This window comes from Aricia agestis, chromosome 6 (genome assembly GCF_905147365.1).
Source record: "Aricia agestis chromosome 6, ilAriAges1.1, whole genome shotgun sequence".
NCBI lineage: Eukaryota > Metazoa > Arthropoda > Insecta > Lepidoptera > Lycaenidae > Aricia > Aricia agestis.
In genome coordinates this window covers 10,971,861-10,997,846 of record NC_056411.1, presented here as the reverse complement: position 1 = coordinate 10,997,846, position 25,986 = coordinate 10,971,861, and the positions used below count along the sequence as shown (strand labels likewise).

General features: G+C 37.1%; 1 protein-coding gene and 1 long non-coding RNA gene across 2 annotated transcripts in view; one reads left to right on the top strand and one right to left on the bottom strand.

Moving 5' to 3' along the window:
- The window catches only part of LOC121728375 (fatty acid synthase-like), a 52,042-nt gene that overhangs the window by 1,107 nt on the left and 24,949 nt on the right, over window positions 1-25,986 (bottom strand). Inside the window, exons 5-28 of the mRNA XM_042116547.1 lie at window positions 16,375-16,578; window positions 15,806-15,922; window positions 14,787-14,965; window positions 14,196-14,338; window positions 13,163-13,366; window positions 10,950-11,136; window positions 10,614-10,776; window positions 10,026-10,195; window positions 9,188-9,339; window positions 8,826-9,009; window positions 7,942-8,090; window positions 7,544-7,728; window positions 6,608-6,727; window positions 6,417-6,526; window positions 5,975-6,165; window positions 5,583-5,734; window positions 5,025-5,279; window positions 4,508-4,625; window positions 4,171-4,413; window positions 3,873-4,079; window positions 3,465-3,617; window positions 3,277-3,389; window positions 2,700-2,850; window positions 1,397-1,568 (exon numbers count right to left, since the gene is read on the bottom strand). Coding sequence (XP_041972481.1) covers window positions 1,397-1,568; window positions 2,700-2,850; window positions 3,277-3,389; window positions 3,465-3,617; window positions 3,873-4,079; window positions 4,171-4,413; window positions 4,508-4,625; window positions 5,025-5,279; window positions 5,583-5,734; window positions 5,975-6,165; window positions 6,417-6,526; window positions 6,608-6,727; window positions 7,544-7,728; window positions 7,942-8,090; window positions 8,826-9,009; window positions 9,188-9,339; window positions 10,026-10,195; window positions 10,614-10,776; window positions 10,950-11,136; window positions 13,163-13,366; window positions 14,196-14,338; window positions 14,787-14,965; window positions 15,806-15,922; window positions 16,375-16,578 — 4,022 coding nt within the window. The remainder of the gene's footprint in view (window positions 1-1,396; window positions 1,569-2,699; window positions 2,851-3,276; window positions 3,390-3,464; window positions 3,618-3,872; window positions 4,080-4,170; window positions 4,414-4,507; window positions 4,626-5,024; window positions 5,280-5,582; window positions 5,735-5,974; window positions 6,166-6,416; window positions 6,527-6,607; window positions 6,728-7,543; window positions 7,729-7,941; window positions 8,091-8,825; window positions 9,010-9,187; window positions 9,340-10,025; window positions 10,196-10,613; window positions 10,777-10,949; window positions 11,137-13,162; window positions 13,367-14,195; window positions 14,339-14,786; window positions 14,966-15,805; window positions 15,923-16,374; window positions 16,579-25,986) is intronic.
- Window positions 573-22,453, top strand: LOC121728391. Its single transcript, XR_006035795.1, has 3 exons — window positions 573-626; window positions 3,705-3,708; window positions 22,441-22,453. It is a non-coding gene; the product is annotated as an uncharacterized LOC121728391 (long non-coding RNA).

Below are 25,986 nucleotides of genomic sequence, written 5' to 3'. Positions count from 1 at the left end.
CGGTACACGGTTAATGATAAAAAATATAATTAGTTGTTCCATCTACAAATATAATTATTACGCTTTAAAAAAGTAGCTCAACTTTTACACGTATTGAGAGTGGTTCTTGTTCTACACCAGGGATCATCAAATGGCGGACCACAGTCAACATGTGGTTTTCAGAGATGAAATTCGTTAAAAATAAATTTCGTTCTTGACTTACTGATGACCATCTCCAGGATTTAAAATCAATAGCTATCACCAATTTCACTCCAAAGAAGCAATAAAAATTGTCGCTTTTCTCATTGATTTTTAAATAAGTATTTTTTGACAGAATGTGTGAACCGCGATGGTCATTTCATTTCTTAAAATGGACCCTGAGCGAAACTTAGGTAGTGATCACACGGTGCGGTTTTTTCCCGCGCCCGCCGCGGCTGCGGGCCCGCGCAAATGAGCGGTTTTATTTCAGAACTCACGAGACCGCTGATTTGTGCGGGCCCGCAACCGCCGCGGGCGCGGCCCGCAGACTCGGCGGGCGATAATCGCAAGACGGGTGGTTTCTTAAGATCGCCTACTAAAGGTCAGTTAACTTAAGCTGGCACGTTCACAGTAGGTACTCACACTTATGCAATTTCACTATACAGTATGTTTAAAAATATGATACAAGTTATCGTACAATCTGCGTACGATAATAATAATATGGTATCATCGTACTTAGGCACAAATTATCGTTTGTGTACGATAAATGATAATGTATGTCGATCGTGCCAGCTTTAGTTAGCTGACCTATACGGCTACTGCGGTCGCCCGCTAAACTATCGCAGAGCGCGCGGGCGCAAACCGCCGAGGCTGCGGGCGATCGCCGCCCCCCAGTGCAGCGGGAGCCGCAAACAACCGCGTCCGCCGCGGGAGAAAAACGCGGCGTGAGTTTTGCTTTTGTTTTTTCCATACAAAACTAGATTCTACGAAGGCTGCGGGCCTGCAACCGCGGCGGACGCGGGAAAAAACCGCGCCGTGAGTTCGCTACCTTAGTGTCTAATTGATGACCCCTGTTCTACACCATACTATGTAGCCGTAGCCACGTGGCAAAGTGTTGTTTTTAAGCTGTGCCGTCTTATTATAGCATAATAATTATGTAATAAAGCAGCTTACAATTAATACTTATATATTTACAAAATTGACACGATTTTTGAACGACCACTATGAAAACTAAAGTCTTACTATCAACCGGTTTGTAAAATCATAAGAGTAGAAACTAACTAGTGTTGGTTCCGTAGTAACTAAGTTTTTATTTTTATATAAATGATTATAATTATGCACTATGGTTACTGTTTGTTAACTTCAATAAATAAATAAAAAACCACTTTATTATTACCTACTATGCAATAAAATCCAAAAAATATGTTTTATTACTGACCTTTAAGTTGAGGATATACTTTTTTCAAAAACTGTTTCTTGGAATAACTGCTCACTGTAGCAAATACTTCACATCCGAAGGCAAGAGCCACACTTATTATGGCTTGGCCAAGTGCACCAGCAGCTCCTTGGACGCAAAGTACGTGTTTCGAGTTAACACGTGCCTTAATAGCCTAAAAATATATAAATGTATTTTTTTTAAATAAGCCAAAAAACATGCAAAGGAAAAGAAGATTAATTTCAGTATAAATTACAATAACAAAATGGTTTATGAAAAAAGAAAACGAAATTCTTTGGGGTCTACGAATATTTCGTAGACCACTTAGATAGGCTCTACGCCGTAGAGTATCTACGCCGTAGGGCGTAGAGTGTCTACGCCGTAGACTATAAGCTACGGCCTACGTAGTTCTTAGCGCATAAACTATGCCAAATTGGTGCCAAAATCTTGGCATTTTTCATCACATGCGCTTTACTTTGAGTTCGGTATCAGTCTAAATCACTTAAACCTACAAAGTACATAACGAATACATCTTAGTACATAACGAAAATCACGTCTCGATTGAACTTTTGTCTCTATAAAAAAGTTTGCGTATTTCATATTATTAATTTGTAGTTTTGGAGTTAATTTAACCTTCAAGCAGGCGCGCGCTATTTTGTAACGGCAGTGGTCGCGCGTAACCTAAAAGACGTCGTAGGTGAATTTGAGAAACAGAACACTTTTCATTCAACATTATTTATTATTTCATAAATTTAATTATTAATCTTTTTAAAAGTAAACAGTTCACCCAGAAAATTAAATGTATTTACATTAAAAACTTAATTATAAAATCCGGTGATCCAAAGTAGCTTATCTTGTGTGAACAGCGACAGAAAAAGTGATCGGAATTTTCTTATCCTAGTTCCAATTTTTTCTTCATCTGGCAATAACACTCGGTGTTATCGGTCAACAACGACTTAGTTTTATAAATAAATATAGAATTTGCCTCAATTATATAAAAACTACATATAAAATTATAAGAGAGGCGCCCGGAGTCTTTTCGACGCCGGCGCCGAGACCAAAACAATTGAGGTCCTTGCTGCAAAAAGGGTGCGGAGACTAAGTGTAAGCTATTTATTTTGTAGATAGATAAATTATGAAAAGCTACTCAGAGATCATTCTCTCTGTATCATATGTATCATACAGATTCAACGAGAAATGTCGATAATATCAACGAAAATGTATTAAGGGGAGTCGATTCGACGCCGCGCGACCGCTTGAAGGTTAATAGAAACCGTGAGAAACAAAGAAGAAAATAGAGAATTACCAAAATATAAAATGCCATTGAATACGCGAGTGGAACTGTCGCAGCATCTTCTAAGCTCCAGTATTCTGGAACTGGCAGTAGGAGCTCTGGGTTGACATTTATTTTCGACGATAACACATCACCATGTAACAGACCCATTACCCTGGATCCACTATAAATTTAATACAGATCAATAAATTATTTTCATGTTAGAGGATTACAAAAAACTTTCATGAAGTACACAATTATGCAATGATATAATGTACTATTAAAGAAATTGATTCATTGGCAGATGATAAGCATACATTTAAATGTGTTTGGTTTTTGGTTGGTTATGTCAATAATTAAGTGTAAGTCTTGATCTATGGGCTAGGTTTGGCTAACGCGTTACGTAACCAAATTACGTAGGTCCACCACCTGCCTATGAATCAACTTCCATGACAGTACAAATTTAGAACTATAATGAACACTTTCCAAGTAAACAAGCGAAAAACTTAAAGTATTTCATTCCCAAGCGAAGAAATTAAGGTTTAATATGCTTTAGCTATAGAGAATAATGGTGTACACTAGGAGGGAAATAAAAAAAATGTTGTCAGACCTGTTCGCAAGCCCACTGAAATCAATAACGCTCTTCATGGAGTCTCCTTCTCCATGAAATTGTGTTCCGATGAGCTTGTTGACGTAAACAATGTTGACACCAGCGTAGTGAACCTTAATTCATAATACAATAAATAAGTTATTTATTTTATCAACACATCATTATAAAATGAATTTGAACTAGAGTACCTGAACTTCCACGCCCATTTCTTCATTGTGTAAATCTTCATTAGTCCAACACAATGAATCGATATCACCAATTCGTTTAATTTTTAGTGTAACGCTTTTTTCAGCATCATTTTCGTCTTCTAGAGGTACAAAATATTCTCCCCCCGGTACGTCCTGTAAAATTTTGTCTGTTCAACTCGTGGATTTTTTAAATTACATTTGGTATTATAATTATAAATTATAATATTCTACAATGTTAAGGTTAGTCTAAAACTTACATTTTGTCCCAATTGTTACAATTATCGCAATATCAATATTATAATAATTATGACAGATATGTTTAATATCTTCGTTTTTACCTTCAATAAAAATAAATTGTCTGGTGTTTTGCATTTCAAAGATTATAAATATATTAAGATAATAACATACTTGCGATGAACAATATTTTGGTGACCGTAAAACCAATGTTTTTGAAAGATCAGGCTTTGTAGCTCTCCAGACAGCTAGCTCCATTCTTCCATCTTCTATGTTATGACCACTCACTACGGTATAGAAAGGAGTATCTATATCTCCTAGATTATGTTTATGAATAATAAATTCATCCTGACGTAGACTATTGTTTAGTTGTTGCCACATCTGTGAAATTATTATTTATGCGAAAGTAATGTAAACAACTAAAGTAATAATTTTCGTAAGTAGTTTTTACTTCTATTTTTATAATATTTACCTTCTCATCATTAAACAAATTGGTAGTCAAAATAAGATCTGCATTCTTAATTCTATCTTCACATTTTTCATCTAAACTTAATCGCAAGTAATTTGCTTTTACACTTGGGATTTTATCGATTATTTGTTGAACATTGGAATACTTTAAATTTGTATTTGAATTGATAATTTCAACTATATTTATCTTTTCTTTTTTTACATTATCAGCTACTATTTGTAGGAACATATACAAACTCTTCGTTTCCTAAAAATATTTTAAAACTTAGTACATTACATCTCACATTTTACTTCTAACTATGATTGGTAACAATATGCTTGTAATATAAATAAGTGCTTACATTTATTTTTCTGGGGGAAAATAGCGGTATGAACTTGCATATTTTTAATTCAACATTATAGTGTTTAGACAAAGGAAGATCTACAAACTTTAGGCCTTCCATAACAACTCCACCGCATCTAAAAAAATAATTTGAAAAATATGGAAAGTTTAAAATTAATACTTTAAGCGGTCTTCAATGACAATATTGATTAACTGAAAAAATATTTAATTAACTTTCAGTAATGATAAGTAAAATTAGCAGTGTCATTCAAATTTCATATAATATGACTCTAGTTGTTGACTGATGTTTGAAAGATTATATCGATGCTTACCATACATTTGCATGATACAAAGTATACGATAGCAATAAGTACAAGTTTAATTTTTCTTATTTTCCTGACATAATAACTGAACAATGAGCTATAAAATTTAAAAGTAGATACAGTCTTGTTATCTAACTTGGATCGTCAGGATGAACAATTTTCACTTTACATACTAAATTAAGAAAAATCAAAAATTCATTAAAAATTACTTACATGGTGGCATCGTGTAATTCTAGTACTTTTGCATTGACTACTTCTCTATCATCACTGCCAACAATACTATTGCGTTGCTTGTCAACGTCAATAACAATCCTTCTAATAAGGTTCAACTTAGATACAGTATGATGTTTTCTGCTTAAAACATTGAGCTGAATAATTCCATCTAGGAAAGTCACCCAATTGTCTTTCCATTCTAATAGTGCCTCCGTCAGAGATTCGTTGCTGCTATGTATACTGCGGAAATCATTGCTGAAAAAATGTTCAACGTAAAAATATAAAGCAGCATAAACTTAACAGTGTTAATATGATTTTAATATTTGAAGCAACTGGACATATTACATAAATAAATAAATAAAAATAAAATAATTATCACATACGAAATTATAATTTAATTCCTTAAGATAGGAAGGCAAAGAGGACCCCAAAAATTATATCACATTTCTAAAATATTTACCACAACTATTCAAAGAACATGAAATAATTCAGATTAACATAATATTATTTGTATATTCATGAACAATAATACATCCTACAACAATTAATACAACTTACAGGTATTGATATTCTTTGCCGTATAGTATATCATAAATATCATCAGTACAGACGTTTGTGTCCGAGATAGTAGAAGTGTTTGGCAGCAGTCTATCACTTCTGATTTCAGGTATAACGGTTCCTGTTATCATTAGTGAATTTTCATTCAATACCTGTCAAAATTAGTAGTGAGCACAATGATTAGATATTTATGATTGTTATTTAGTTATATTACATTTTTTTCTTGTGATAGTTATCAAACATAAATTTGGTTTTACATTAAAGATTTACTGTCAGAGCTACCGATTTTACTGTCAGACCTACAATAACCCTAAGCTCTTAAAGCTAAAATGTAAAACCAAATCGATGTTTGATAATGCTTCTGCATTACAAAGATTTGGATCTGTTTTTACCTCAAAGCGTCCAGTTCCTTTTTGTATAGCAACATAGGGGCTCAGCTGATGTTTCACGTTTAGTATAGGTTGCGAATGGAAATACACGTTTTCAAACTGAACTGATAAGTTATTTTTCTTCACGTTTAAACTCGCAGCTAATGTGTCCCATACAGCAACAAGAGCCGCAGAAAACGGATAAAGATTTTTTCCTGAAACAAATAATGATATTATCACCCATGTTAAGAACTAGTATGGTCTTTGTTATAAACATTTTAACCTTTGACAGTCAGTATTATTAGAAATATTATTTTATGATGAGTAAGTACTTCTAGTTAAGTATTAAGTTCAGTATTATCATTTATATACCCAAAAACTAGAACATGCACAACATAGACTAGCATCGACTTGTAACTCCCAACACCATTGCCTAAGCAACCATTAATTTGATTATTTGTCGTACCTTTAATAATATGTCCTTTTAAATAATTGTGTTCCTCGTCGTACGTAGAAATAACGTCCTGTGATGTTGCAGCTATCCTCTTATTAGCAGCTTTAGGCTTATCCAAAGACCTAAATGTAAAAAAGGTTTGTCTATTTTCATTTTGGTTTTACACAATTTTTTTTTTGCATTAACATAACAATTAAATTTACCATTCTTCTTGATACACCCAGTCTACTAAATGTGACAACATTGGTGTTGATGTGGAAACTGGGAACTCTACTCGAGGGTAAAGAGCTTCTATTTTTGGATCGTATCCTTCGATGTATAACCTGAAAAATATAACATAGAGTATTATAAAATATGCATCTTTTGATTGATGGAAAGGTGACAAAATTTTATTGTTATTATTTATTTGTCGTCCACCTTCAATTGTGCTAAAAGTTGCAAAGTACGATGAAATGTAAAGAAGTTAATTTTATTGGAAGGTTAGTATTCCTGGGCATCAATAGATGGCATTTTTTTAATAATTTTTTGAGAGTATAATATGTATACAGGTTTTATGAACATAAGAAATAACTTCGTTCCATTCGGGTGTCCCTCGACACCTCTTAAGTTTTTTATCTATATATTAATACGTGAGAGAAAAACTCTGTAACCCTTTTTACGAAAAATAGGGAAACGTAGGTGCATGAAATTTCGCACAGTTATAGTTTATATGGTGAAGGAGTGCATCGAGCTAATATTATTTTAAAATTATGCTTTTATCATATATATTTTTAAAACATAAAACGTTACACATACTACGGCACTACTACTAGAAAAAATGACAGATTTTTGAGTGACAAGCCTATACATACGAATTATACTCTTCTATTTATGGTAGTTGTAGTCTGTTGATAACAAGTTGACAAATTGAAAATGGATCATTGTTTTTTTTATTTAATTTTAGATACTGTTAGACAATGCTTAAACGGCCAGTCTGAGATCAGCTGAGTCCCAGAGACAAGAATTGAAAAAAAACTATGATGAAGTCAATATTTTTTACAAAATATAAGTAGCAGTCCTAATGTCGTTGAAACTAAGGTCGAATTTCAACCATTGGGCGATCTCTAGTTCTAATAAATAGTAAAGTAAAGCTATAGTACCGGCCAATAGCTTCCAATAAGTATCGTGAATTGTCAGGGTGACCGCGCCGAGTCAATGAAATTTGTTTGCACGTTGACGGTAGGGAACGCTTGAGAATCGCTTGCAATAGTCCATGAGGTGCAATTTCTATCAGCACCGCGTCAGGTGGAATCAGATGCGAGGTCTCCTCAAACAGGACTGGACTCTAAGGGAATTTCAAATATTAAACAATATTATATTTATATAATATAATACGTACTATATTCTGCGGTTTTATACATTGCCAACTTCACAATGCATGAATGGTACACTCAATAAACTCATGCTGCTCTATCCGTTAAACCAGATGATAAGTTTTCTAATTATTGTTAAAAAGGTATCATCAAACATCGAATGCGCTACAAAGTTTGTACTTTACCAAAAAATTGTTGAGGTGGTATTCAGCTGAACTGTATTTGGCGAGTGGTTCATCCCATCTGTCCTGCGGAACCGACGTCGACAGCCAACGAGAACTTCGTAAGCGAGGCGTCGGGATCAACTCTTGCATATACTTCAGCAGGGCTGGTCCTGAAAATAATAAATTCCGTTTAAGAATAAAGCAGTGTCAGATTCCTACATTAAAAGGATCTACTATATGTTCAAGTAGAACCTCAATCCTCATCTTTGCTCTCTTTATTACTAATAAGTCATAAGCTATATCCACGTTATGCGCGTCTTCAATTTTCGTCATCTTCTTTCATTCAACTTTTGTTTTGGCCCATTCAATAATTGAATGCGTCAACGAATGCAACGCCAAAATTGTCATTTTTGTTTTTTGGATAATATGGTCAGAGGGCATGCGTCGCGGGCATGCCTCACGTTCGCTGTTGAATGCGCTATAACGCATGCCCTTGACAAAAATAAAAATGCACAGTGTGGACCTTATTTTCCTGTTGCAGTGCGGACAAAGTATATACGGAGCAGGCAGCTGTCCGAGAATTGTGCTACCTGGGTCAATTTAGACCGCAACGTGACGCGTAGATGCATTTCAGAATTGACAGATTTGAAAGACGTCTCACAAATTGAACTCTGTCAAATCCATACAAATTTTAAAATCATCTACGCTACGCATCGCGTTGCGGTCTGAATTGACCCTTAGAAAAAGTTCCTCTCTAAAATGGTTATGCCTGACGCGGTGCTGATTAATGGTTATGTATATCATATTTCTTTGTTTTGACTAATAAACAATTATCGTCCTTCCTTGATATTTTATTAGGAAAGAGTAACACGGAAATAAATTTAAGAATAAAAATGTCTAATTACCCGCATCAGCAACGTAGCGGGAATGGTATGCAATGTTGGAACACGCTACTTCTTTGGCGAAAATTCCTTGGCTTGTTAGGCTGAAAACAAATTTTTCCATGATCTCCGCTGGGCCAGAAATCGTGCAGGATTCTGCAGAGTTGTGACATGCAACTACTATTTCGGGTGGAATAATTTTTGATATCTGAAAAAAATGTAAATATTTTTAATTTATGAATTTTGTACAATTGTAAGTAGGTACCCTCTAACTTGATTAGAACGTATCGCTTGAAGTTCCATGACTTAAAATGTAATTACTATAATTTTCTATGCATTACGAGCTATGATGGAAAATGAAACAATGTTTAAAATTACAAGTCTACCTCTTTAAATCCAAGCCCAACGGCGGCCATAGATCCACGAATAAACGGTGTCTGAAGAGAAAAAAGACCTCGACTGTAGGCACAGAGAATAGTTTCTTCGGTCGAGAAACATCCATCCGCGTAGGCACAGCAGTATTCTCCCATACTGTGACCTAAAATATTGTATAATTAATTACCTAATGAAAAGGTAAATTTATAATAATGCTTTGTTTGAGATTATAAAATTAAAATTGACTACTATGCTAAAATCCCTCGATCGCGGATTCTTTAGATAATGCTAAGAGTTTACTTCGAAAAAAAGCATACTGCATATTAATCTCGTCCTATTTTGAGTCGACTTGGAAATTACAGATAGGAGTATCGTTATAATTCTTTTTTTTTACGAAATAAGGGGGCAAACGAGCAAACGGGTCACCTGTTGGAAAGCAACTACCGCCGCCCGTGGACACCCACAACATCAGAAGAGCTGCAGGTGCGTTGCCGGCCTTTTAAGAGGAAATACGCTCTCTTCTTGAAGGTTTGCAGGTCGTATAGGTTCGGAAATACTGCTGGTGATAGTTCGTTCCACAGTTTTACAGTGCGCGGCAGAAAGTTGATGAGAATAGTATATTTTTCGCATGGGGCGATGGCAAAAAGTGGCAGGAGGTATGATTCTAAACAATTCCTCAGAGCACTCCCCGTGATACAACCGATAGAGGATGCAGAGTGAAATTACATCTCGGCGTAATTCCAAGGGGTCCAAGCTTTTTGAAACAATACGGCAGTGAACAATTTTTCAAACTATGGCGGCCCTTCGTTGGATACGGTCCATTCTAAATAGGTTTTCATAATTACCTACCAATTATCATGTCTGGAACAATGCCTATTGATCGCAACACATCTGTAAGAGCTATTTGTATGGCGTTTATGCCGACGAATGAGTGCAAAATATTATCAAACATCTTCTTATCGTCTGATGTAATAATATCAACAATGTTGATTCCTCTTGGTGCAAGTACACGATCACATCTAAAATTTTAGGAATTAATAAATTAAAATATATTAAGATTTGGTTGCAAGTTACAACAAATGTATAAAAAAAATTGAAATTTACAAATGATAGAGCTAAATTTATTAGTTAAGCAGTGAATACCTAATGTAAATCAGAGGGCCTAGACAAGCGGCAAATGATTATCGTAAACGTTAAAGCCAACGCCACAAAATGTATGGGATTTGACATTAGTATTGAATTGAATTGAATATAAGATTAAATTGAAGCGATGACTTATTATTATGTTAACTCGTATACATTTTGTTAGCGCTTACGATACACGTTAGCCACTTGTCTACTAGGGCAGAACGGAATGAATTAAAATTACTAGCATTGTATTTAGGACTACGACATTATTATTTTATAAGACGAACATCTATTAACTAATTTACATACCTTTCGATGGCAGCAGCAAAGACTGGTATACGCATGAGGTCTTTCCCCATCCCGACCCACTGCGAGCCCATTCCACTGTACACGAACCACAGAGGACGTTTCCCCTGGTCAAAATAAGTGGACTCTTCGTGCAATTTTACTGTTTCATTATTTTCATTTGTATCTGGATGAAAAAAAATATTATGAGTTTACATGACGCCCGGAATTTTACGGAACCTATCGACGCCCCAATTATAGCTCAAGCTGTTAGCTTTTATGCAGCAAGCTATTATGCAGCTTGGGCAATATAAGCAGCGTAGATTTAGATGGGTGTTTATATTGTGTTAGAAGACTAACCAAGTATGAGGAATCCACGCCCTAAATGTCCGACAATTTTCTTCTGATAAAAATGATGAAGTAGAGCATGTTCTTCTGGGTCAATAGGTTTGCTTTTGAGGTTGTCAAATATCTTCTTAATCGAAGTTTCGTCTCTTCCCGAACTGAGCACGAGACGTGGAAATAAGGCTTTATATCGTGTGACATCCTGGAGGTTGAAAATAAAAATAAATCATCGATGCTTATAATCCATTAAAAATTTAAGTTGGTGCAGGAATAAAGAAGAGCCATCTTGCTTCAATACAACGGACTACCAGTAATGAAACTATGATAATATACGGCTGCTCAAAGAACTTACTACGTGAGCTCTTTTCATGTTGTGGTTATTAATCGGTAGGTGGCAGTTAGGGTATGTTATTCGAATATTCGAATACTCGTTTTATTCGAATATTCGACGATTTTATTATTCGAATATTCGCCAAATTATTTTTCGAATAATTCGAATACTAAAAATATTTTTTATTTTTGTTTAAAATGCTATTAAACATAAAATTAACATGGAATAAGAACATAATTAAGTTTATTTCAGAAAAATAATATTATTTATGAATATTCTACATCTTTAATAATATATATAAATCTGTTTTTAGTCTAACTAATGAGTATACGACCATTCATCGTCGCCGTTGACCATGTTTTTAGTTCATTGTTGTTCATGTTCATTACGCCAGAAGGGTGTATATAAAACAAACTCGTTTTTTAAGAAAGTAATAAATGTAAGTGCAACATTGAGATTTTTAAAATACGTAGTTAAAATACAAAAGATAATTTTTTTATACGCCTTTCTGGCTTGAATCTCGCGATGTGATCTATGATTCGACAATTTGATAAAAATTTGCTATGCAATAGCTTTACCACGGCAGTCCTCGACTGATAATTGAAACAGTTAGTACAGTATCAAAAAATGTCGATGACTCCTTAATATCATGTTATTGGAGTTATCAAACTTCAAGTTACTAAATTCACCAGCTCTAGGATTGTTTCACCCTCCCCCAGGGCTTCGTTGCAATTTTGTTTTTGTTGTGGGGTTGGTTTTCTAGTAGCCCTTTTTTATAATTTCGAGCCACATTAACACAGGTGAAGCCGATTAGGTGAACTAGGTGAACGTGAATCGAAAATATCAAAAAGACGGGTAAGCTGGCTTAGTATTAATGAACAGATATCATAATGTCTAATATCATATTATTATTTAATCTCAACTGCTGCCTAGCAAGACTTAAGCATAAACACATAAGAAAAGTAAAAGGTGCTACGATCGAAAACGGTTTACACTTTACAGCCTTTCTTTTATTGCCCAGCTGTAACCTTAAAATACACATTTTTAAAGTGTTTCATAATAAAAATTAACTATGTCATTTATAAAGATTTATGTTGATAAAAGTAAAAATAAGAATTGCTTACTTTATAGTATTAACAAAATAGGTTTTACATGGTTGTACGAAGCTTTTTGTTACTTTTATTCAGAGTTTTCAGCATTTTTCAATATTTTTTAATTATTCGAATAATATTCGAATTATTCGAATAGTAAATTTGTCGAATAATAACATTCCCTAGTGGCAGTAATTATAGTACATGTACGTCTAATACAAGTATCTACGAAAATAGTGGGAAAAACAGAGCTATGTCAAAGATATTTTATAATTCCTCTTAAATACTCTTATTTTAAAATACTCTTTATTTTGCCTTACTGTTTCAAGTCGGCAATTATGACTGGCATACCTATCCGATGCACCGATCTTGTCAGATTTAATGAGTGAGATCATAGAGTTAATGATCTCATGTGAATTTAACACAAACCCCATGAACATCCAGTCAAGTGCCTCTAGACTTCAGATGCGTTAGTAGTGTAATAATATTATGTTATGACTATAATAATCAGTGCCGTAAGTAGGGCGGTGCCACCGGTGCCCAGGCACAGGGCGTAGATTCTGGGGGGCGCAAGAATGGCCAGACCAGACAGATACTTATTTTTCGAATTGCTCCAGATAAGTTCCCGCTGCGCCCCAGAGATGTTTCCCAAAGTAGTAAAAAAATATCCACAGCCGAACATATAACCTCCTCCTTTTCGGAAGTCGGTTAAAAAGCAAACGTGCACTTATATAGGAGCTCGAACAGGGCGCAAAAAAGGCTATTTACGGCACTGATAATAATATGTAGTTAATAACACGTCTTACTTTCTTCTTGTTATATCCGTGAAGAAGAATATGGGAGAAAACTCCAGACAAAGATATATTATTGATTGCGGTATATGTGGGGATAAATTCCTTGTGGTCTGTCAATATTTCTATCCGCCGTTCTTTTATTGCTGCTATGTCGTCTCGTGGAGCATTGTAGTGGAGATTTGCAGCCATTTTGCCCTGCTGGTAGCCTAGAAGGACCTAATTAATAAAATTGCATCATAAGTGGATTAATTTAGTCAGACATACTAGGTCAAGTTAGGTCAGGTTCACACGATATTATCCTGCACGATTTTAGTATTCGTTTGGCGATGGCGATGGTTGCAGTATAATAGACGTGTGAATGGTGTGGTGGCGCATACAATGTATATAGGACATATACATTGTATGCGCCACTATTTATTTGTTAAAACGTATACTGCAAAAAAAACGTGCAGGAAACGTGCAGGAGAATGCCGTGTGAACCTGGCCTTAGAATTGTTAGAAATAAACAATAAATGGATTTACATAATATTATTATTATTATATAATTATCGCGTTACTAATTTCGGTAAACTCGGTTTCTGAGGTGAAATTGACGGTAGTTTATGAATCCATTAAAGCGATTAACATGGCAAAATAGGAATCCCTTTTTTAAAGAGGTATTTTTGATTGATAATATTCTGTGTTATAAAAGTTGACCAATCGTGTTATGCTATGGGTAATTCAAAGACAAAGACATGATGAATACTGACAATGAACTTTAATTTCTTAGCTTTAGCACAGAATATAGATTAGTAGTACCAAGCTTTAGTCATTGCTGAGAAAAATCGATATCGCTACAGCCAAATTATCAAGGCGTCGCCTTAAGTGATGTGGTGCTCGTGGTGCGATGACTTATGTGAATTCCATGCATTTTTTTTTTTGGGCTACGCGGACAAAATAATTATATACAACTGAACTAAAAACTAGTATTTTAAGCTGCTTTCAAGGTAATTTTGTTCAGCAATTAAATATTAATTTCTTTACACAAAGAAGAACAGAATACTACCTTAGTAACTGATGTCAATCCTGAAGCAGACTCAGTGTAGCCAACATTGGACATTACGCTTCCAACCATTAACGGTTTGCTTCTGTTTTTGCAGAAGAATTCATCGATCGACATCAATTCTGTCTTATCACTTTCCCGACCACCTGTAGAAAATTTCAACAGATTAATAGAAAATTTCAACAATTATTATTAAAGCAAATTACCATACCACTGCTATTGCAATACTAGTACAGAACAGCTACATGGTAAGCTTTTAAATTGTTTTCATTTCTACAAGCATACAATTTTGCAATTAATCACTTGCATAGATTATGGACGTATGCTTTCCGATCGTGCAACTCTTGATTTATTAAAAAACTTCTTGCAAAACAGAAGAATAAAAGGTATGACTCACACAAAATATAACAATATAATTTAACATCAATCATCATATTATACTCGTATTGCTTAATTTTGTTATTGTACTTTGTAGGTTATATTATTGTTAGTGCCTAATAAAGCACCACCAGTAAAGCACTATCGGCGAAACAAATCAAAGACATGCAATAAAAAGAAGACGTTAACAAAATATGCCAAAATGAAAATAGTCACCAGCGCCAAATGCTTCTACAAATTGTACTTCTCTCGGTTCTACATTGGCTTCCTTGTAGAATGTTTCCAAGAATCCTGTTACATCTGATGGGTTGCGATTGAAACCCCACTCTGCACCAATATCGGATTCCGGAAGTGGTATAAAGCCACTTTTTGCATGAACGATACGGGCATAAATTCTGAAAAAATGTTTTTTTTGCTGTTGAGTAAAACTTTCGTCATACAAACTATTAGAAAGAAAATGATTTATAACTAATAATAACTCCCACACTGGTTTTGGCGACGGTGCCCGGTTTCAATGAAACTAAGCCGACAACGCAGGAGTAATTTTTTTTTTTTATGAAATAAGGGGGCTAACGAGCAAACGGGTCACCTGATGGAAAGCAACTTCCGTCGCCCATGGACACCCGCAGCATCAGAAGAGCTGCATGTGCGTTGCCGGCCTTTTAAGAGGGATTAGGGTAATAGGGGAGGGTAGGGAAGGGAATAGGGGAGGGTAGGAAAGGGAATAGGGTAGGGGATTGGGCCTCCGGTAAACTCACTCACTCGGCGAAACACAGCGCAAGCGCTGTTTCACGCCGGTTTTCTGTGAGAACGTGGTATTTATCCGGTCGAGCCGGCCCATTCGTGCCGAAGCATGGCTCATGGCAAATTTTATAGTGCCCAAGTGTATGCGCAGTACACAAGAGCATTATCTATTCTTTTACTCTCATGACCCAGTGGGACGGAAGACCGACACGACTGGCGAGAGGTCAGGCACAGGACCGACTTTTTACATGCCCATCTGACGCATGGATCATCTTACTTATCAGACAATCAGGTGTCCTAGCCAAACTTGGAAAATATAACATGTTTCCAACGCGGGAATCGAACCCACGACTTCCGAGTCAAAAGTCATGCTCTGAATGCGATTTATAACTATGCAGATGGCGGATCTACGATATTCGAGTTATGTCAAGTCAGTCAGATTCTAACCAAAGAATTCTAACCTCTCTACTCAATGTAAGTCAGATTCTAACCTCAGCGCATCTTTCGCTTTTTGGAGAAACACAATGTTTATAGCTTCCGATTTGCAACAACCATCAGCATGTGCATCGAATGATTTTGTTTTTCCATCTCTACAAAGGTCTATAACCCTGAAAAATAAAATATGTTGTTTTAATTACTGTATTTAAAAAAACCATCGCCCTATATTGTACAATACAACATCAAACAAATATGAATAATTTTCCCGTTTTTTTTCCCATTTTCTGCTCAGTTTTCGCTCCTAATGGTACAGAGGGGTTAGTGCGAGTTTTATTCGATCCGACGCATCGAGCACGTTTACGCGAATTTGTATGGGATCAATGCAGTATCCACGTTAGCCAGTAGATGGCGCTGCTTTGATTCCATATAAATTCGCGTTAACGTGCTCGATGCGTATGATCGAATAAAACTCGCACTAACCCCTCCGGTCGCTTCCTTGTCAATAGACTATCCGACCCAAAAATGTTATCTATTCAAATTCAAACCATCATTTTCGGAGGTAAGAGCGTTCAAACAAACTTTTTAACTTTATAAACTTAAATTGTATCATGGTTTAACCAACCTTCCATAGTGGATGGACGTCTGTGGATGTAAGCACAAGTTGCAGCCACCGACAATGGCCCCCTCACACTCCCCCCGCACGATAGAGTCATAGGCCATTTGCAAGGCTCCAGATGAGGAGCAACACGACATGTCAATAGTCATAGAGGGACCTTTTATGTTGAGATAGTAGGAAATTCGGTTGGCAAACATACTGCGATTACACCTGGAAATGGAAATCAACACAAAAATTAAAAGTAGATAAACTTATAACACTAATTTATCTGAGAGATAATTATTCTTGTAAATGTCTTGATTTATTCTTTAAAATATTTTTGATATTGGTTATAATACAGCTACAAGGTCTGCCTCATAGAAAAAAATAAACATATCGACGGGTGCAAAGTAAAAAAAGTCATCTGCAATTTTGCGTTTTTCGTTTTTTTGTAGAAACTAGCTTAAAATATCATGTTCTACAACATACCAAAAACAAAAATTCAAATATCACCTTATTTTTGGTACTTTTGTCACGTAAAAGAAGACATCTACTCTTGTTTTGTGAAATTGCACGATGTAGATGCGGATAACTACCGCTGGTCGTCTATACGCGGGACGCGCGGGGGTCATGTTATGCGGCATAAGCGGCTATCTGCCATATAGCTTTTTCTACGTTGCGATTGTGATTTAGATGTCTCAATTTACTTTTGCAAATTAGTATTGTTTATTATGTTTATGAGTACCTATTTATGTTAATTCTTATTGTTAGCTATATTAATTGACTTCTAATTTGTTACTGTTATTTTTTACTGTTTTTTCATGTTCAGAAAGTCCAAAACGACTTTTTAAAGAAGTTGAAAGTTTCCAGAACATAAGTGATAGATTTATAGAGCAAAATACTGTGTTGCCCGATGAAATTATTGAACATCTTATAGAAAACCTTGATGTGTCACCGATGAAGACAAATGAATATAAGTTAACTTTGTAAGATAAGTCCCCATGATCTGAATACTCTAGGCCAGTCACACCAGTTCACTCTCAGTCTGAAATATAAAATGATTTTGAAAATTTGTCGATCTCAGCAAATTAACAAATACGCCAACACCCTCAGAATACAGTTCATCATTTCAAGTCCGCCGCGTCCATTATCAGTATTAGATCAAAATATTATATATTCTTTTTTATTAAACAGATACTTTGATCTCATATAATCTATGACCTGCTTGAGTTTATTAACTCAAACAGGCCATCGAGTATATTGTCCCTCTCAAACTTTAAATCTTCTATAGACAACACCATTGATGCTTCTTCGGCAGTGGAGGCATCAAGTGAATGTTCTACGCCTTCCTCGTTAAACGGTAGAAAAAGACGTCAGTTAAATATTGATCTAAATAAAAGGCGATTGAGAAATAAAGACACGTGTATTGATACGAGACGTAAATTACGACAAAATTTAGGTAAACAATTACATCAGTCCAGAAATGGTAAATTGCAACCTGCGTAACATCATATCCCGGCATTTGCAAGTTCTCGCGAAGTTTTTCTATTAACTTATCTTTGACCGGTTTTGGGATCTCTGTGATCACGAGAAGCAATTGAGAAATCGTTGAAATAAAATTTCATTTTGTGTTCTGAAGAATCGTATGCACCCCTCCGATGGTGTAAAACGTCCGGCGATGCTTATGATGTTATAATGAACCCATCATGCTTACAAGTGCCAAGTACAAAGACTTAATAAGCCTCTGCCTAAATTATAATAATTTACAACATAGTTCCTGTACTGATAATGATACTGAATAATTTTTAAATTAGTTTAAAATAATTAAAGTATTGACACAGAATTTCATTTTTGTTGTGAGAAAATACGATTTTTACGAAAGTAAATGAATGATTCCTAAGTATATCCATACTAATATTATAAATGGGAAAGTATGTTTATTTATTTATTTGTTTGTTTGTCCTTCCTTCACGCTCTAACGAAGAAACAAATCGTATTGTTTTTTGGCATAAACTTAATTGAAAGGATGAAAAGTAACATAGGCTACTTTTGGTCTTGGAAAAACATCATGTTTCTAAGGGAGCTTACGGGAATATTTGCAATTTACGCGATTTTCAAATTCCACGCGAGCGAAGCTGCGAGCAAAAGCTAGTATTTCATATTTTAACTTCCTTCTAAATCGTGTACCTTGCACCGAATCGACAACGTAGAAAAAGATATCTACGCAATTATGTTCTGAACTTGGTGTGTTTAAGATGTAAAACGTTTAACTACATATTTTAATAATATAACTTACTTTTAATAATAATTTTAATAATATAAAGTGTTACACTTTACGTAGTTACTGATAATCGTACTAGTAATCGGTAAAAATACTTCAATAAATATAATTTTTAATTCCCACGTAGAAACGACCAAGTGGTAGTTAACTCAGTTGTCATATTTTCAAGCGCAATGTAGATGCAGACAACTACAATATCTCGTAAATTAAACATAATTAGAAGAAATTAAATATACATGTGGATTCATTAATAAATAATGAAACAATGATGAAAATTTCAATAAATTTGATCGGAAATTGACAAAATGTGAGCATTTTTTCCTATTATGCGCTCTCCTGAAAAGTTGCTGTTTTGTAGATGACTCTTTTTACTTTGCACCCGTCGATATACCGCCAATATGAGAGCAATGCGATAGCAATTATTGCGCTATAATTGCTCCAATATCGCAATGTCGTATCACGTATCAGCCAAAACAATACGATTGCAATCGATCACTATACATGACACCATTGTTTGTGACATTCATGACACCATTCATGACATTTTATACGTGGAGAGCCATGCTTCGGCACGAATGGGCCGGCTCGACCGGATAAATACCACGTTCTCACAGAAAACCGGCGTGAAACAGCGCTTGCGCTGTGTTTCGCCGAGTTCGCCGAGTTCACTATTCCCTTCCCTACCCTCAACTATTCCCTTTCACTTCCCTAACCTCCCCTATTACCCTATTCCCTCTTAAAAGGTCAGCAACGCACTTGCAGCTCTTCTGATGCTGCGAGTATCCATGGGCGACGGAAGTTGCTTTCCATCAGGTGACCCGTTTGCTCGTTTGCCCCCTTATTTCATAAAAAAAAAAACAGCAATCGCTCACGCGATTATTGCTAGAGGAGTTGATCGCAATTTTTACGTGATTACCGGACTGCCTGTGTTTGTCTGCCATATTGGAAACATCACATAGTAGACAAAATATATAGACAATCCTAAACAGCTACATAAAATAAATATATCGACGGTGGAAAGGCAAAAGTTACCAAGCGACACTAGGGGTCAAAATGAGTTATTTATGTATTCGGAATCAGCGTATTTTTCTCTATCGATTGGTCTTAGTCCCATGTCTCTACGAGCACTTTTGATGTCGCTTAGGAACTCCGTGGAAACGGGTATTTTTCTTATTTTCGGCGACCAAGCGACAACTTTTTGACACCTTTTTTAAAAGTAGGCATTTGGTAATATCTACATGTTTCTTTTTTTACTTGGTAATTTTTGGCTTTACTCGCTTTTAATTCAGACTACAGTTAGTAATTTCTGCCTTTCCGCTGATGGTATCAATTAGGTACTTGGGACGTTTTACCTATAATATATTTATTTATTTATGGTATTTCGGACTCTTTTACAAACTCTTGAGATATTTTTTCTGTCGTTAAGTATTTTTTAACAAACCGTAATCATATCAAAAATTTGATATAGTAAATTTTACTCACCGAAACTAAGACAATATGTGGCGCTTGGTAACCTTTTACCTGCCATTTTATCTATAAATTTTGTTACTTGGATACCAATTGCTTAAATAATTATTTAATTTTAAATGTGGTTAGCCCAAACAAACACTTGACGCGTTGTCGCTTGTCCCCGCTGTAAATCATACCTAATATGGTGGATAGTAACGGTTTTTTCGATCAGTCGTAGTTCCACTGTCGCTTAGGCAACCAGCGTGCGCGCTCTCGCGCATTTCCTTACTACTGTTTTGTGCGATATGACACTTGGTATCTATTAAAATTATTATTTTCAAGCTAATTTGATTTTTTGAGTTTCTGTTTTGAATATAAGAACTTACCGATGTGGTAAGTTCTTATATTAATTTTATAATAAACTCATACCAAATATTTAACTGATTCCGTAGCAAAAAATGATTATAAAAGAAACAAATTTGTGAAGAGAATCGTCTTTTTATTTTGAACCGACTTCCAAAAAAAGAGGAGGGTTCTCAATTCGATAGTATGTTCTTTATTTAGTTATGTCTGTTCGCGGATAACTCCACTATTTGTAGACCGATTTTTAAGCTACTTCAGCTGTTGTTGTATAGGACATAGTTGAAATTTGGTACCACGTTCACAAAAGTTGTGATCTGATGATGTGATCCACGATGAATCGAGGCAACTCCTTAAAATTTGTAAGGAAACATGTACAGGGGTATTTACTGCAGTAGTGATTTTGACTTTTTCTGAAGGATTTCAAACATATTATGTACTACCAAAAGTAACATTCTGCAAAAATGTATACCTTGGTTCCGAAGGTGCTGTACAGAATTTTTCAATCCTCATAGATAGATGTTCAGGGATTTCAGCATTTAAACAACTAATTTAAGCATAATAATATGCCAATATATCAATTTCATCAATTGTCATCATCATCACCATAAAGTTATTATGCCACGCTGCACGCACCGTCAATCATGACCCTATTATTGGTACTTCTCATAGTCATAAATAAATCACATCAAAATAATGTGTATTTTTTTTAAATACACCCAGGTACAGTTAACTTTTGTGGTAGTTATATACACTTAGATAAAATTATCCACCACTGACTGCGTACAATATACGTAATAGAGATCAAGATAACTAAAAAAAACCGGCCAAGTGCGTATCGGGCCACGCGCAATATAGGGTTCCGTAGTAACGCTAGTTTTTGATAATAACTTTTCACCATCTCAGTAACATTTAAAGGAATTTTAACGAAAAAATACTTTTCATACATTTTGTTTATGTCATCGACTAACTAAATAACTTGTAAAGTCTTCTTAGCCGTGAGTGTTTTCCTTTCAAATTCAGCATCTTTGCTACTCCCGTGAATATTTTAACATTTCCATTAGACACATCCACAGTAGAATGGGGAGGGGGGGGGGGGGGGGGTGGTGCACTGGACTTTAACGTATTTTTCCACTTTAGAACTTCATATTTCACAAATGGACCCCGAAATCGGAAAATGATTGTTGAAATGAAAATGTTTTGGGATGGACACGAAAAAAAACCGGCCAAGTGCGTGTCGGGCCACGCGCAATATAGGGTTCCGTAGTACAGCTAGTTTTTGATGATTTTTGTATAGTTAATGAATGTACATTTATAACGTGTTTTACATTACCTACTAATATATATTCTGTGACCTTACTAATATCCTAAGATCCGACCGTAAAACCAGATTTTTTGCCCTTTTTTGCTAGATCAATAATGGCAACAGCTAGGCACTTGAAATGTTCACAAAATACTCAATTATTTTTATACTTTTATAATTAATAATAAAATTAAAATAAAATAGATAAATAATCCCATACAAAAAAAAAACTATTTTAGCCTATTTTTGCTCTATAATGGCACGGAACCCTTCGAGTTGCCCGAGTCCAACTCACACTTGGCTGAGTTTTACGATTGGACTAAGCCTAAACTATTTATTATTATATGTACTCAATCTTCATACATTTTAGAAGTCGGTAAGTAAGTTACGGTTCATTGGAATACTTTTGTGGACACAACGAGAAAAAGGGCGGCGGAAAAATATTGTTAAAGTGAAATCGCCACATGTTCGGTCCCTTTGACTGTATTAGGTTCGTTAGTTAAAATACGTTATTATTGTGTTCCTTAAAAATTAGTAACGAGTAAAGCTGTTTCTCTTAAAAAGTAATAAAGCATTGTCTTTGTCATAACAATAAAATATAAAGAATATTTAGGAACAGACGTTCGGCAATATCTGAAAAACGAGCGTGATAATGGAATTTAAGAAAGCTAGCAGATGCTTAGTCTATTGTCTACAGTAGATTTATTTATTTGATTATGTGTATCGGAATATGTGTAAACTACAAATAAATAAAGACTAGACTATCGTATGTGATATGGGACACTTTTGGGGTTAGATACGAATTATTAAATGTGTTTTAGTATCTAGCTATAGGTTTTGAGTATAATTAAACGTTATGTATTCTTGGGTATTAATTCCCGTGATAGTTGTTACAATGAGTATTTCTTGCCATGTATTATGTAATTCGTACATTTGGAATTAGAGGGCAAAAATACGGATAATGTGTAGATACGTGGGAGAGCCATGCTTCGGCACGAATGGGCCGGCTCGACCGGAGAAATACCACGTTCTCACAGAAAACCGGCGTGAAACAGCGCTTGCGCTGTGTTTCGCCGAGTGAGTGAGTTTACCGGAGGCCCAATCCCCTACCCTATTCCCTTTCCTACCCTCCCCTATTCCCTTCCCTTCCCATCCCTACCCTCCCCTATTACCCTATTCCCTCTTCAAAGGCCGGCAACGCACCTGCAGCTCTTCTGATGCTGCGAGTGTCCATGGGCGACGGAAGTTGCTTTCCATCAGGTGACCCGTTTGCTCGTTTGCCCCCTTATTTCATAAAAAAAAAAAGATGATTAATTAGTACACATCTGAATTATATTCAATTTGTATATTAATCTAAGACTCTGATCTGTGAGTCACGATATTATGTTACGTAGATTAAGAATATAATATCATGGCATTGAAATTGTTGTACTGCATATGTATTGAATAATTATTGTGTATGTAATGTGTATTGTGTAATGCACAGTGCCATAGCAATGGGTAGGAAAGAGATAGGTATACGCTGAAATGGTATCTCCGCGCGATAGAAATAAGGCGCACCGGGATAAGTGGGCGGGGTCTTCTCCCTCTGCGCTAGCGCATGGCGGGAGTGAAGCTTAGACGTATAAATAGGCCGGTCGACGTTGCGTCGTAGCCCCCCAAATTGCCTCCTCCGCTTATTATACAGGAGAAGGCAAAATGGAATGAAATTATTGCGGCAATAAACGAGAAGCGTATCAGCTTCTCGTCTGCCCACTCCACCCCCAACGGCATTGTAATGCAGGTGGCCACTCCTGCGGACCACCGTAGACTGTTCAAGTTTCTCCAAGAGAGCAAAATAGGATACCACACCTATGCTCTCGAGGAAGAGCGCGTCCTACGCGCCGTTATAAAGGGGATCGACAAAGAAATCGATCCCAGTCTTGTAAAGGACGACCTCCTTAACCAGGGGTTCCCCGTCCAAGCGGTACACAGAATGTACCACCCGATTAAAAAATACAAGTACAATATGGTACTTGTAACCCTCCCCCTCACCCCCGAGGCGAAAGCCATATTTAATATTAAATCCGTGTGCCACCTCGTTGGCATACGAGTTGAGCCCCTTCAGAAAAGGGCAATGCCCGGCCAGTGCCACTGTTGCCAACTGTACGGGCACTCAGCCAAAAACTGCAGCGCCAGACCGCGCTGTGTCAAGTGCCTATAGGCGACCACGGCACAGCCGATTGCACCCGCAAAAGCCCAGCTGAGGAGACTGAACCTCCCAGCTGCGTTCTCTGCAAGTCTTCTGGCCATCCGGCCAATTACAGGGGGTGCAGATGCGCCCCCAAGCCCAAGCAAAAGAGGCGAGGTGCACCAAGGCCAAAGAGGCCCCCACCTCCCCCCAGGCAGAACCTTGTTCCTGCCCCCCTCCCCTCTGTAAATGCGTGGAGCAGCAGGGGACCCCCCCCCGCCGAAACCGGAGACCCTCCCGGTCCCCCGGACAAAAGCGGCCCCCCCTCCTCCCCCACCAGCCAAGGTGGCACCTCCCCCTCCCCCACCAAAACGGGTGGCGAAGGCGCTGCCTCCTCCCACCTCGTACCCTGAGACAAGTTATGCCGAGAATCTTGCCTATGCGGCAGACTTCCTCAGGGATATCGACCGCGACGAACTTAAAGTGTTCACCGCAAAAATAAGAGCTGCCCGATCGTTTGACGACAGATTAGCAGCAATAATCACCCACTCCCGCCTTGTCGACGCAATAAAGGCGCAAACCACCGTCCATTATTAATGGCTTCCCCGGGCAGAACAAAACCTCATTCCCTACGCGTAGTGTCGTTCAATGCGAACGGCATTAGAGACTCTGGTGACGAAATCCGTGAATTCGTCAAAAACCTCGAAGTCGACATCCTACTAGTGCAGGAGACGTTCCTAAAACCTAGCATGAAAAGTCCAAAAATTGCTAATTATAGACTTGTAAGAAACGACAGATGTCGAGCCCAAAAAGGCGGCACTCTTATCTATTATAAGAGTTGCCTCCACTGCGTCCCTCTTGAGCCGCCTCCCTTAGAGGCATTAGAGGTTTCATTATGTCATGTCAATATGACAGGCCACGAGCCAATCATAATAGCCAGCACCTACCTAAGGGGCAATAGTAGTTTACCTCCTAGCGACCTACAAGCGCTATTCAACTTAGGCAACGCCGTGTTCATAGCCGGCGACCTAAATTGTAAAAACACAGAGTGGGGCAACGTAAAAAACAATTCAAACGGCTTGATTCTGTCAAATCTCGCCGACTCAAAAAATTTCATTATTATCGCTCCCGAAAACCCCACTCGCTACGACACTTGCAACCGCCGAAACGGCATAATTCAAAACCCTAGCACTATAGACATAGCGCTGTGCAAAAATGTTTCTCTCGACATCTCTGCCGAGACACTCTCCGAGCTTAACTCAGACCACAGACCGGTTAAGTTTACAATAGGTAACTCTAACCGTCTCAAAAACGTAAAGAAAAAGATTATCGACTACAAAACGTTAGCCGATAACATCCAAAACCTTCAATCGACTCACCTCGATAAAATCCCAGACACCATAGTTAGTAGCGAAGCCGCTATAGCGGCCGCATCCGACTTGACCGACCACCTGGTAGCGACCATAGAAAAGTCGTCCCGGGAGGTGTCAATGAACCATGAAGGTCACTGGCCCCTACCGGACGACATAAAGGAGTCCATCAGACTCCGTAATGCGGCTAAACGCACCTATGATCGCTACCCGTCAGAGGACTGTCGGAAAGCCCTCCGTCGTCTCGAAAGAGAAGTAAAGTCCAAAATTAAGGAACATAAAGCAGAAAGATGGGACCGACTTCTGAGCGAATTAAAGCCCTCACACGAGGCCTACTGGCCCCTCGCGAAAGCCCTCAAAAAGAACACGGAGAGCGATATGCCTCCACTTGTCAGACCAAATCGTCCTCCTGCTCTGGTAGATGAAGACAAAGCCGAAGTTCTGGCCGACACAATCGAACAACAGTGCCGGCCAAGTACCCTCCCGATTGACCCTGCGCACCTTAGGATTGTCGAAAATGAGGTGGAGGACCGACTCTCGAGACCACCAACGGAGTCACTAAGACCGGTGGACTCGGAGGAGGTCAAAGATATCATTAAAGGCTTACATGCCAAAAAAGCCCCCGGACAGGACGGCATCTCAAATAAAGTTCTAAAAATGCTCCCCTCCGAAATTATTCAACTCCTAGTGAACATCTTTAACGACC